Below are 14,662 nucleotides of genomic sequence, written 5' to 3'. Positions count from 1 at the left end.
TAAATCAAAACCAAAATAAACAGGCCAGCTCATGTTTTCACTACAATTACAAACGAGATCTCAGAAACCACTCGTTGATGGTGAAATACGGTAGTGTTTATGTTTGTATCTGGCCGTGGTTCGAGTGCCATTAAAGGTCTGTCGGTGAAAAGATTCGCCGCGTTTCCACCATTACCTCAACCCAGCGCGCGCCTCCCACTTACCGTATACCGCACTGGCTCCGGCGCGCGTCACAGATACGCAAGCGGACCGCCAGCCAATGAGCGGCCGTCGGCTCACGCTCTGTTCTCCTCCCGGTGCTCCGCTTCTCCATTCACCGGAATCCGCGCTCCGCGAGTGCTGCTGCTTCTGCCACCTGGAATAGCACTGTGTTTCAACATGCTGCAATACGAAGGTAGGAGAGGCGGATTCTGGGCTTTTGGCGGATATGATGGAAGCTGGCGTTTTCTTTTAATGACCGAGTGTGGATGATTATGTTGTTCTGGATTGGACTTTAGATCTGAGGTGTATTTTGCATCAATCGCTGGATTACTGATGTATTGTATAGTCATAATGGGGAGATTGAGGAGTGTTGGAACACATATCGTTTAAACACCTTTAAATGTGTTTGTTTGTCAAACTTTAATATTCCCACATATGTCTGCTAATAAACTGAATAGTTTAGAAATCTGCTATTGACCATAAGACTGTGTAAACCAATGACTCATAATTAATAGGTTTTAACAATGATTGAAAACATGAATATTTTAATTAAATTATTTATGCACGGCATGCATATTAGCCTAATGCATGAATTTAATCTTGTAGACAAATTCAGTTTAGCTCATATATCACTTCAACAACAGGGCATATATATGTGTATATATGTATGCATTAACAAACTTACATGTTTGAGGAAAATATACATTTTGTTGTATTCTTTAAACTATTGATGGCATTTTTTTTCCCTAATTTAAAATAAATAATTTTTTTGCATAACATAAAAGCCATATTTTCAGCCATGTTTATATTCAGACAACTCAAGACCAACATTTTCTAGTTTTCTTCACAACTACACAGTCGTCAAAATTTTAATTAGATCAAAACCTATTAAATGTTGACTACTGTATACATACATACATACATAAATATTATATATATACTGTATACAGTTGTGAGTTTGAATAGATGACTGAATAATTTAAGGTGCTACAACTCATCATGTTTCTTTCCACTCTGGAAGCTGGTGTTTATTAATATTATATTAACATTTTAACAGTAGCATCTGACATATTTTGCTTGGCATATTTAATATTTAATAATTTTTATGCATTCAAATATACATAGTATTAAAAACACTTTGCTTTAGTGTTGTTCTAGCTTCACTAAAAAGTGTTGACCTTTTTCATTCATTCGTACTCTCATATAAAAGTTTTTTTAGAACAGAGTGACTTTTACCAGACAGGTTTCCTCAGCACTATTTCCCTCTTTCTCATTGGCCGGTCAAACAGAAACTCTGTCCCAAGTTTGTGCAGTTTCTTGATTTTTCCATTTAAAAACAAAAACTGAATGTTGTCCTTTTAAAATCACAGTTTATTTCTATTCTGGTAGCATATGAGAGAGTGTTAAACTGGCGAGGGATCATAATTCTTAATCTGTCTCAGCACAGTGGACTGTGAATATGAATCGGCTCGGTGTTGACTGAGAGTTTGGATGCTCTCCTCGGTTTAGTAGTGCAGTCATACCATGACTGATGGGTCTTGGAAGATGTGAGTGTGTAGAAATGGCAGGATTTGTGCCACTGGATGTGTGTGTGGCGCTCTATCCGAAGAAGAGGATTTGTTTAGGGATGCGAGTGTGGGAAGCAGGAGCAGCTGTGTGGGCGATTTCTTCTCTTCTTACTCACAGACCGACTTTTGAAAGGCTCACTCTTTGAATAGAAGAGCACTGGCAGCCTCCTGAGGGCTCTTGGAATATTTGCTGAGCTTCATTCACAAACTTTGCACACTTTTTTTTGTGAACTCAAGTAAGGCTGAGTGATATATGACAAAAAAAAAAATCGTATATCACGATACAAGTGATCTCATATCCCGATAACGATATATATCATGATGTAGTACCATTTCTGTTCCAATAGTTTACATATATATATATATATATGATACCACTTGTTAAAGATGGAATAAACTAAAGCATATACTCAGAAAATGTCTCATTTGATCATATTTCTCACTTTATTTAAAGCTTACTTAGGACAAACCTTTGAATAAAAATGTAGAACTTTAAAATAATTAATAAAATAGGGCTGCACAATATATCGAAACATTTATTTTATATTGTTATCGTGATAAGAGTATGTGCAATAAATGAAATCAATTTTATGTGCCATGCATTTGTGTGCTGCATACGTTTGTCCAAATCTGACCAATCGATGGGGCCTTAACCATCTTCATCTCCACCTCTCCAGTAAACCTAGAGCTGAAAGTAAAGACTAATGCTGGGAGAGAAGAGAGGAAAATGACAACAGATAAAAAGAATCAGAATATCATTCGAAGATTTCAGTCATTCTTGGCGTTTTAAAGTCTAAATGTTTGCACCTTGACATAGTTTTTTAGATTTAATTAGCTCAGAAAAACATTTTTAGCTGTTAGTTTAGTATGATCATTACGTAAATGAATGCTTTTGTTTTGAAATTGCTAAAAAGGTAGCGCTTTCCATGTTAGATACTGTTACAAATATCATTATCGAAACACTCATCAACAATATCGCAGATTTTTCCAGAATCGTCCAGCCCTGATATAAAACACTTTTCAAAAACTACATGATCCAACATAAAAATAAAAAAAATCTGACATAAAATGCCAAATATATACATTGTACTTTCAAGATTGCAACTGTCTTACTTTCTTACAGTGCTGTTCTTTATGTATCTGTCTCTTCATAATGATGTGTAATATTGTGCTCATATACATGATGAAAAAGTATTACTGTAAACAATCATTCTTACTGTGTTGTCACAAAATCCATCCATCCATCTACAGTGTCTGTCCATCCATCCATCCATCCATCCATCCATCCATCCATCCATCCATCCATCCATCCATCCATCCATCCATCCATCCATCCATCCATCCATCCATCCATCCATCCATTCATCCATCCATCCATCTATCCATTCATCCATCCATCCATCCATCCATCTACAGTATCCATCCATCCATCCATCCATCCATCCATCTACAGTATCCATCCATCCATCCATCCATCCATCCATCCATCCATCCATCCATCCATCCATCCATCCATCCATCCATCCATCCATCCATCCATCTACAGTGTCTATCCATCCATCCATCCATCCATCCATCCATCATCATAATGCACAGCCCTAAACTCCAGCATTTTCTCTGTCTTGTTTTGTAGTGAATGGGACCCCAGCGAGTCAGCTGTCCACACCCCATTCTCCAAAGTCACCTAGTCCATCTCCAGCCAGCCCGGGGAGTTTGAAGAAACGCAGGGTAAGACGAGATTTTCTCTTTTCTTTTCTTCTTGCACCTGCTGTTTTTCTGTTGCATTTGAAGTCACCTGTTCCAGTTTGGTTTTGTATTCTTTTACGTAGCATAGTATATAGTGTGATTCTCCGCTTAGACAGCACATCCCATTGCCCTCAGCCACTATCTCAGACTCTATATTTAATGCGCTGCTTCTATGTTCTCAGGAAATGGACAAGGCCATCATTGACAGCTCAGCTTAAACTTCCCCAGTTCTTCGTTAAGATCCACAGTCAGTGCTTAGTCTGGGATGCCACTTTTGGAGACTTTTATATACTCCTTCGGTTTCATCATCAGAGTCCAGTAGATATGGAGAATGAATTTTGCTTGTAGTAAAGCAAATGATCAAGAAGGAATATTGAGGTTGGGTCCAAAATTCACTTTCGCTGTCAATCTGCCAGTGGTGAAAATTTGAGAAAGCTGGCAATTAATGTTTCTTACCTGTCATAAAATTGTATTTTTCCACTCTTTGTGTTTTTAGAAAAAAGATTTATTTTTGTGCATTTATATCCATGCAGATTTGTAGAGCATGCTGTGGCAATATACTTTCTGTAGCACCAAAAAAAAACCTAAAATGGCGTTAAAGGCATAGTTCGCTCAAGATTTTTAACTTTATTTCTTCTTCATATTTGAAAGAATGTTGAAAAGAGTTAACCATTGTCGAATTTATTTTTAAAGATATTTTATTTCAATTATTTTACGGAAATATTTTTATTTACTATGGATATCAGTGGTTAACAAAAATAGAAACACTTTAACCACTTGTGGGTGAGAAAATGTACATGTTTTGAATGAACTATTCCTTTAAGCAAGCAATAATCTCATTAATTTCTGAAGTAAAATCTTATATTTTTCATTGAAATGAAGTCATTTGAAGACTTTTTTCTTTCTATACTGTAATTTTAAGTCTAATCATGTATATCAGTAAGGATATGTTTCAAATAATGCATTATAGTGTATAGTAATAATAACTTTAACGTCAAAAATAATGTTATGTTTACAAACCAAAACCATTTTTTACACATCTTTAGTGCTTGGCGAGTGCTAATTTTGGACCCTAATTAAGACTGTAAGAGAAATTGCATGATACATGCTGTCAAAGGAGCATGCAACTCACCAGGAAGTCTTTATTTATTTTCTTTCCCCCAATAAACCCATTTCAGTTTGGTTTCATAGGCGAGTTTATGTGTGAGTGATAAGAGTTTGTGCACATGGCTTGATCATAGTGTCTATAGTCCTGCAGTTGATAGATTAATGAAGAGGATTGATGCAGTACATCTATTTGTTGCTGACCTTTTGCCATATTTCAGATGCAGCATGTGCTGGTTTACAGCTAGAATAAGCACGTGCTGCTATCGACCCAGAATTGATTAATCAAAAACCTTTTGGCCACTACCAAACTGCAATGCAATATGTAACGATTGGAATTACATATGTGTACATATATATATACATATATACATACAGTTGAAGTCAGAATTATTAGCCCCCCTTTGCATTTTTTTCTCTTTTAAATATTTCCCAAATGATGTTTAACAGAGCAAGGAAATTTTTACAGTATGTCTGATAATACCTTTTCTTCAGGTGAAAGTCTTATTTGTTTTATTTCAGCTAGAATAAAAGTTACATTTAAAAAAAACTGTATAGAAGTGTCTTGAAAAATATTTAGTCAAATATTATTTACTGTCATCATTACAAAGATAAAATACATCAGTTATTAGAAATGAGTTATTAAAACTATTATGTTTAGAAATGAAAAAAAAAATCTTCTCTTTATTACACAGAAATTAAGGGAAAAATAAACAGAGGGCTAATAATTCAGGGGGGCTAATAATTCTGACCAATGGATGACTAGTTCCAATGGATGAAAAAAAAAATGTAAATGGCCTTTTATTCTGAAATATTCTATATTTTATTATTTATATATATATATATATATATATATATATATATATATATATATGTAAAATCCAAATATGAACTTGTATGTCATCTGTAATTTGCAAATACTGCGACATATCAGCTTTCTATATGAGTTCCCCAATATAAGTAAGCAAAACATCCCCGACTGCACCTTTAAGAGAAAGTACAGATATATTCAACTTTCCATATTCCAGATTGCATTTGAAGTGACTAAACTTCCTCTTGTGGAAGAGTCTGACTTTTTTTTTAATAATAGTGAAAGCGACTGAGTTCGACGTGTCGGCTGAGAGACAGAGACTTTGTGTTCGTCCTCCACCCACACCAGCAAAGACTCTCGCTCGCTTCATACTTTTCACTTATCTGCCGCCGCAGCCTGAGCTCTTGAAGTTGGATGATCTCTCTGCGGTTTGATTCTGTCAGATGGCTTTGCTCTCTGCTCGGCGCTGTTGCGGAATGAGAATTTGGGACAGTCAGATCTGCCCAAAGCAGAGACGCATCTCAGCGACTTTACAACCATCTCCTGCATAAGTGGGTCAGGCTTTTGAAAACCCCCCAGTGGAGTTCTGTGAATGAAAAAGGAAAAGGGGAAAAAAACATTTACATAAATATGATACAAATGCAAAAGAACTCAATGTTCTCTCCGAGTGTCTGTGAAGAATATTAATTTATATGAGTCTCTGAATGCTTCACAGCTTGCTTTATACGATTAGTTTGCACTGTGCGTTAATACACTTGATTACAGCTAGCAATATGTTCTCTTTGGAAGATCCAAAGATTACACATTATTAACCATCTCTGAGTTTTACCGCTTCCACTTGAATGATTTAAACACTGATCGTTACTACTGATTTATTATTAATTAGCTTTACCGCTTGGGCTGTGAATTGCATTCAACGCATGACCCACTTTCAGCAATGAGCTACACAAGAGTGCTGGATCTATACTAGGAATATATACGCATGTGTGTGTGTGTGTGTGTGTGGGGGGCATTTCCCTCTTTTCATATTTCTTTCCATGAACCCTTCATTCCTCTGAGAAACAATTTGGAACGCGTACACAACTCTTTGATGACAAATGCATTTTAATCCAAGTCAAAACCAATCGAAATTGAGGTAAATGAGGTGATAGTTGCATCAGATGGGAGATTAAAAGGAGGTTGTGTTCGGTTTTTTATTTTGTTTATGGTTGGTTAGCTAGGTAGGACGTGTGTTTAGTGTGTTGCGTAAGATGATAAGCCAGGCCATCAAGTTCAAAATCACACCTGTCTCCGTTGAGTTCGAGTGCTGTTGATGAGTGTGAATTGAGAACGCACCTGTTTCCATTTGATGTCTGACTATTCTTGCCTGTTTTATCATAGCATTGGACCTAAATTCTGATAATCTCAAACTGTCTGCTGGGTTGCATGCTCTTCGTATTTTCTTTTTGGTGTTTTTCCACTCTTTGTTGTTTCTTTTCGGGTGTTTTAATGACATTTTGTGCATTTGTGTGTTCATTCATCCCATTCCAAATGAATATTTAGCATCTTCAAAGTGTGATCTCAATGCACATGGAAGTTAGTGATTTGAATACATTTGCTATGTGTTTGTATGTGTGATTATATATAGGCTTTTTACATGTACCATGCGTTTTAGATGAGTTAGTTAATTAAAAAAATAATAATGATAATAATTTGTCATCATTTACTCATCCTCATGTCATTCCAAAGCAATAAATTTTTGTTTTGTTCTTTTGCAAAAGAGTAATTCCTTTAACAGCTCACTTCATATTTATTTCTCATAATAAACACCAGCTACTGTGTTTAAAGCTATGGTTTAATTATGAGTTTTCACTAGGGATGCTCCGATCAGGATTTTCGCAGCCGATACCGAGTACCGATTCCTTGTCATGGTGATCGGCCGATACTGACTACCGATTCTAATGCTTCAAGCTTTATAATGCATTAAAGCACATTTGTATGGTATTTAAGTGGAAATCTCACCTTTCCTTAGAGAATAGATTAATGATGTTGCATATAATACCTTAAACAAATTCCTTTTTACCACATACAGTTGAAGTCAGAATTATTAGCCCCCCTTTGAATTTTTATTTCTTTTTTAAATATTTCCCAAATTTGTTTAACAGTGCAAGAAAATTTTCACAGTATGTCTGATAATATTTTTTCTTCTGGAGAAAGTCTTATTTGTTTTATTTCGGCTAGAATAAAAGCAGTTTTTAATTTTTTAAAAAACATTTTAAGGTCAAAATTATTAGCCCCTTTAATATTTTCTTCGATAGTCTACAGAACAAACCATCGTTATACAATAACTTGCCTAATTACCCTAACCTGCCTAGTTAACCTAATTAACCCAGTTAAGCCTTTAAATGTCACTTTAAGCTGTATAGAAATGTCTTGAAAAATATCTAGTAAATAATAAAAAACAGTAAATAAAATGGTTGCACTTGCAACAAAGAGACCATCACTCGTGAGTTGCACCAATAGACTGTATAAACAGTGGTCACACCGCATCTGTATATGTTTTAGCTGTTGTGATGCGAGCGAATCAATCGTTCATGCCTCCACTCATCATTTACCTTATCAAGGGTTCATACAGATTTTAACTACTAAAATTAGATGACTTTTCCATGATTCCAAGACTTTCAAATAAATTTTCATGACCTAATGTGTTATGCAATGTCTACATATGCGTGGTAAAAAACAATACGTTAAATTGTATTATAGCATATTGTAAAACATGCAGAAATCTATTTAGTTTTAATTTATATTTATTCATTTATTCATTTTCTTTTCGGCTTAGTCCCTTTATTAATCTGGAGTCGCCACAGCGGAATGAACCGCCAACTTATCCAGCATATGTTTTACGCAGCGGATGCCCTTCCAGCTGCAACCCATCACTGTGAAACGTCCATATACATACACTATGGACAATATTAGCCTACCCAATTCACCTATAGCGCATGTCTTTGGACTGTGGGGAAATCCGAGCACCCGGAGGAAACCCACGCGAACACGGGGAGAACATGTAAACTCCACACAGAAATGCCAACTGACCCAGCCCAGGCTCGAACCAGTGACCTTCTTGCTGTGAGGCGATTGTGCTACCTACTGCGCCACCATGACGCCCAATTTATATCTATTGAAATGTATTTAGATAATGCTTACGCCGCACTAATAATGTGAGAGTAATAATGTGACTCGCCAAGGACAGAAAAGAATTAAAGACAACTAACTAATATTCAAGTATACAGATATCTGTTCTCCATGACTTTTCCAAAACTTTGTGGGTTTTTCTGTTTTTCCAAAACTTTTCCAGGCCTGGAAAATACCACGTCGAAATGCTTTTACCAGGTTTTCCATGACCCTGCTCATCACATGTTGTGGCTGCTGTAGGCTACGTATAATATACAGGAGTGCACGTGCATCTTCTTCTGCTGGTAAACTCCTAAACAAACACCTGTAATCGGTTCATGAGATCGGCCATATTGGCGAGTACCAATCGAGTCGTTAAATGCGATTATCGTCTGATACCGATTTTCGGCGGATCGATTGGAGCATCTCTAGTTTTCACTGCTGTCTTCCATCTTCATTGGTTTGCTGATGTTGCTTATATTGTCATGCTTTCACTCCATTGTCAATCATATAGTCAGTCTTGTTTCTGTATTAGCTTTGTATCATAATCTGGATATTTACATGTGTAGAACAGGAATTTCATGTCATTTTCTGATCTTTATTTTGAACGTGTTGTCTGGAATGATGTTTATTTTCCATAAAGCGTGTCAAAACTCCATTCCATCGCGTATGTACGATTGAAGATGCTTGATACATTAAAAAGTAAGTCTATTTATCTAGTACAAGCTGAACTGGGTGTTCCTTCTCAAATCTTTTGGCTCCTCGTTTGTTTATTTGCGACAGTTTGGCTCAGAGTTGCTTTAATCACATGGTATTTATCCCAGATGCCAGCTCTTTTTTCATTTTGCACCGCACAGACATTAGCGTTAATGATGATCCTGTGCTTCAAAAACAAATTTATCACTGAATTACATTATGGGGATAATAAGAAAATGTCCTGAAGTGACTCTTGGAGTTGGAGCGAAGCAAAACAGCTCAGAAATTCCAGAGAGATCCTGACGAAAACAGCCTGGCCATCGGATTACATTAAATTTCCCAATGGCATCACCATCTCTATAAACTAAATCACATTGCGCATTAAATCAAGCCATTATGCAATAAGACTGCAACAAATAACACAACATTGTTATTATTAGCCTTGTTTATAGTTTCATTTATAAAGAACACTTCCATAGAGTGTTTGTGATGCCACATTAGGGATCATAGAGGCAAATTTACGTTATCCGCCTCATAATTGCACAGATTGACTGTTATGCAACTGAGTACTTGCATTTGAATGATGTAATATCGATCAGGCGATTGCAAACGACAAACTAAGAGACAATTAATACTCCCTGCACACATTATTTTCAGTTCTGACAAAAGGCACAGCCTGTCTGGAGTGATTTGACCTAGCATTTAGCCGGGAAACAGGAAGACGCCTTATATGGGCTTGTCTCCGGCTGCTTCCTGTCTCGCAGAGGGAAAATATTATTAGTACACTCCAACAGTTTCCATGGTAACAAGAGTTTTGATAGCACTTGGACAAACTGTGATCTGAATGAAATAGAAAAAGGATGCGGAAACAGACACACACACATATGTATATATTCACACAAACCAGTCTGATGATACTTAAACAGCGCTACCTTGACCATTTCGTCTGCATCCACTCAAATTGACAATATCATCCAGTATGTGCTGGTATGGCAAGCCATTTCAACATTTAATCTATCAAAAACACTAGTATCTATTTTCATGCTACTAGTACTTATTTTTTATTTATTAGTATATTTTCCATTTATTATTCATCCAATATTATTCAGTCTCCATGCAGCACTAAAGTGAAGCTAGAGAAGGCGAGCACAGACACAGAGGAGTGAAACAAATAAAAGAACGCTTATCTGTTGGTGACAGGGTATCAACAGCCTAATGTAAACATTTACATATATGATTGTCCTCTTTATTTGTATATAAACGCTTACAGTTTATTGCAAATAAGTGTATATATTATAGAAAAATCCTAAAGAGATCAATGGGATGCAAGTTCCCATGTACAAAATTGCCAGAATGCATTGCGCTGTAATGACACATTCCTGTTTCTTCAAAGTTTGCGTGAACCGGAAGTTGCTGAGATATTTATTTCAGTATGTTTGTGTACTTCCAAATTAAAGGAAATTCCATTTGTTAAGTCTAATGTCACGCGAAGCAGCTTCTGGGTTCAATCGCTCTAGCAAACTGTATGTTCACCAAAGAGTACTAATAAACGTTTACAAAACTGTAATACTTTCGAAAATCATGATCGCAATCTATATAAATATAAATTGTTCAAATATTGGTGTCTGTGATGCAGGAAGTCCAGAGCCTCTTGTGAACAAGTGGTCATAAACGAATATTTTCTCAGTTCAAATGAGTAGCGACTTGGACCCGGAAACAATAATCCGTAAAGGCTGATTTATACTTTTTCGTCGAGCATACGCGTATGGTCCGACACAGACTTTGCATGGTAGCATAGCCCTCGCCGTGGCTGACACCGACACTGACGTGCACCTTTCAAAAAATGTACATGTCGCAACGACATGTAGTGCAAGCTCTGTAACTGGTCGGTTTGGTAGCTGTGATGAGTGTGGGCGGTGCTGAGAGCCACGAGCCCGATGGAGTGAGTGTTTACAAGTGTCGAGTCCTGTGAAGGAGCTCCAGATGGACACTTTTGTTTTGTGTTTACCTTATGATTAAAGCTGTTGCACATCTGCCAGTTCCCACCTCTAAATGAGCAAGTTTTAGCTACTTGTGTATTAAGGTAGCATTCAGAAAAAATAAAACACGAAGAAACTCGACACAGAGGAACATAAAAACCCACTGCCAGCAAGCATTTCGAAAGTGTTATTGCAGAGCAACACAAACAGCACACAGAAGTATAAATGCATGCCTACGCACAAGAGTTACGTCGTGGATCACTCGACACAGAAGTATAAACCAGCCTTAAGTCACAACTTAACAAGCGCATATTGAGTGGGGGCAGGGCTTTCTTTTTTGTGACTCATTCCCTCATAGCAAAATAATGGTAAGAGGGGAGTGGTTAAGAACATTGTGGCCGAAGCCGTAATGTCAACAGAGAAGGACCACCGCTGTGGAAACAAATGGTCAGCCTATGATTGAAGATAACCAAAACAAACTTTTTTCACAGATTCGTTGTTCTCTTAAAAATGAACAATGTGCGCTAGCAAAATAAACCTTGTAAAATTTGATTTTACGCAAACTTTAATGAGATATAAGTATAGATTATAGAGTTGTGGTCAGCCATGTTTGTGGACAAATGCAGGAGCACACAGTGTAAACCAATGGAAATCAAAACAGAATGAAATGACAGTTTTGTAGTAATATCTTTTGAAATCAAAATTGAATCAAATAAACGAACGAGTTTATGTTCATAAACTGACAGGGTATCAATGAGCTGCTGCAAAAAAACTGTTCCAGATATGATTTTCTTCATCATTTGTAGTACGAGCACTTGGTTTATTGTTGATGATTATATACATTTTTTAAATAAATATTTTTGCTGCTTGTTCAAACTACTTATTTAAAATAAGCTGAATCAACACAATTCTTGAGTTTTTTTTTTGGGGGGGGGGGCAACTTAATTGTTTTATTTTAATCTACTTAAATTTGTAAAAACGATTAAATTAACTTCATTGATTTGTGTTAGGACAACATGTAGGAAATTGTGTGGAACCCAGCATTTTTTACAGTGTATAATAAAATAAATCGGTCACACTTTATTTTGATGGTCCGTTTGTTGAATTTAAGTTAAATGCCAACTAATTCTCATTAGATTATAAGTAGACTGTGAGGTTGGGGTTAGTGTAAGTTGACATGTACTTGCAAAATTTCTTATAGTCTGTAAAGGAGCAGTATCAACAGATATTAAGCAGACAGTCTACTAATACTCAAATGGACCATCAAAATAACGTGTTACCAGTAAATCAACAGAGGTCAATGGGAATCAGGCGCCTTTGTCCTAAATACACAGAATGGATTGTGCTGTTACAACACGCTAAATAAAAATAGCACCAGTAGGCTAGCATAAAACAGATATCCTACTAGTACGGCTTGTAAATTAAATGTTAAACCTGCTTGCCATATAGACAGTGTAGGAGTGCTGACCCTCCCTGACCCTGAGCACTGTTTCGTCTCGTCAGATCCACGCTTCGTTCTCGCCATTAGCGGGCCTTTACACCGCCGCCGTCCCTCTGAGGTCGCTGTCACCCGCCGCTCCCGTCCATTTGCGTCCCCCCGCGCGCGATTCTCCCGGACACATCATCATCATCTCTCCAATTACTCTCGGCGCTGAGCCGAAAGGGTCCCTGCACCCGGACTACCGGCAACCGGGAGCGAAAACTAATTTACAGCTCAGCCGGTGACTCCGCTCACACCTGCTGCTGTCATGGCAACCGCACAGAAACACCGGTGCGCGAACGAACGTTTTTGTCCAAACACGAGCTTCTGTGATTCAAAAGTGGGAAGAAGATTGAGTCCTGAGGGGTAAACTAGTGTCCGCTTTCATTGTACCAGGGCTTATTTTTTAAACTGTAGCTTTAGCTTTTTCTAACGTTAGCCTAGTGCTCATTCATTACATTCCAGCGCTTATTCATTAAGTAATAATGCTTTTTAAATGATGTAGTAGGCGACTTATTATATCAGCAATTAGCTCCTGTTTATTAGAAACTGCTACTAATTTATCAGAAAGTTTTCATTATTAGAGAGTACTTAGCATAACATTGTTAATAGTAGCCTATATCTAATATCAAAATGATATTTACTAGTGTATATTTAGTATTATCTTTAAAAAAGTAGTCGCCTACCTGACACTTGTATGCAATACATAGAAAGCATATATCTATTTAATCAAGTATTTGATAAATAACCAGTAATATCTGGTTAAGTATTATCAAATAACACACTTTATACTATTATTCATTAGGTACTAGTTCTTATTTTTGATATTAGTATAATACTAGGGGAGAGCGGGGCATAAAGTAACACGTTTTTGTTTTGGCCAAATAATGAACAAAGTAATGAGGTTACATAAACCATGCGTTTTTTTTTTTTTTTTTACCAATAACACATAAGTCTCTCCTACATATGAACACTGGTTGTATGATCTCCAGATTTATGGTTTCTGTACAGTATTGCCAAAAATGCCAGGAGTATAAATGTTACTATTTACCCCACCAGTGGGGCAAGTTGTAACAGACAGAGTTGTAGCACATGCTTAAAAAGGCAGATTTTACACAATTAATTTAAATCCAGTTTACTTTAAAATAGTTGCTATATTTCCTCAGTACTTAGCTCAATTTATTTTTTTGTTCTACATAGCACAGTATATTTATTTATCTATTGGATAAACATTTGGATTTATGTGTTGCATTATTATCTATTATTATACAATGCCTTTTATTTGTAGTATTAGCAATCAAATAATTTTTTTGTCTATTAAAAAATATTTTCTATTAAAAAACATTTTATTTAAAAAGTTTTTAACATTACACTCAAAATTGAAAAGTTATTTTGTTAGTTTAGTTAATGTCCAACAGTGTGTGGCTTAATTGTAACACCCTGTTACAACTAATCCCGCTGTATTGCGTTTTCTTCAAAACTGGTTTGCAGTCATTGTTTTTAAATTTTTTTTACATCTTTTTAAAAATGGTTTCATCTTTTAGCCTACACGATGGTAATTACAACTATATAAGATATTACCTACATACTTTCGCAGTCTTAAAATATATGTTTCTCATCCAAATTTCACTGAAATATTTCAACAATTGTCAGGAAGACATTCCAAGGTTAACCCTGAGCAAATACCTCAAAACTCTGTGTTACAATTTACCCCGCGTTACTTTGTGCCCCGCACTCCCCTAGTACCTAATGAATAACAACTAGAGTACTTTTTTGTAGTAGTCACATCAGGAATACTAGTCAGAACTAAATAGTTGTCAAAAATAACTGGTAGAAAAGGTAGTAGTTACAAATGATTACATTCTATTTGAAGGTGTCCTTGTTATGGTGTACTGTAGCTCTTCAATAACTACTGAATAATATTAAT

At 36.3% G+C, this 14,662-nt stretch overlaps 1 protein-coding gene across 1 annotated transcript in view; it reads left to right on the top strand.

Annotated features, from left to right (window-relative positions):
- Window positions 1–14,662, top strand: part of dclk1a (doublecortin-like kinase 1a) — a 119,850-nt gene that overhangs the window by 81,861 nt on the left and 23,327 nt on the right. Inside the window, 1 exon segment of the mRNA XM_056466704.1 lies at window positions 3,403–3,497. Within this exon segment, the coding sequence (XP_056322679.1) occupies window positions 3,403–3,497 (95 nt within the window).

This window comes from Danio aesculapii, chromosome 10 (assembly GCF_903798145.1).
Source record: "Danio aesculapii chromosome 10, fDanAes4.1, whole genome shotgun sequence".
Classification (NCBI taxonomy): Eukaryota; Metazoa; Chordata; class Actinopteri; order Cypriniformes; family Danionidae; genus Danio; species Danio aesculapii.
Note: the sequence above shows the minus strand (reverse complement) of the source record. Positions and strands in the feature narration are given on the sequence as shown.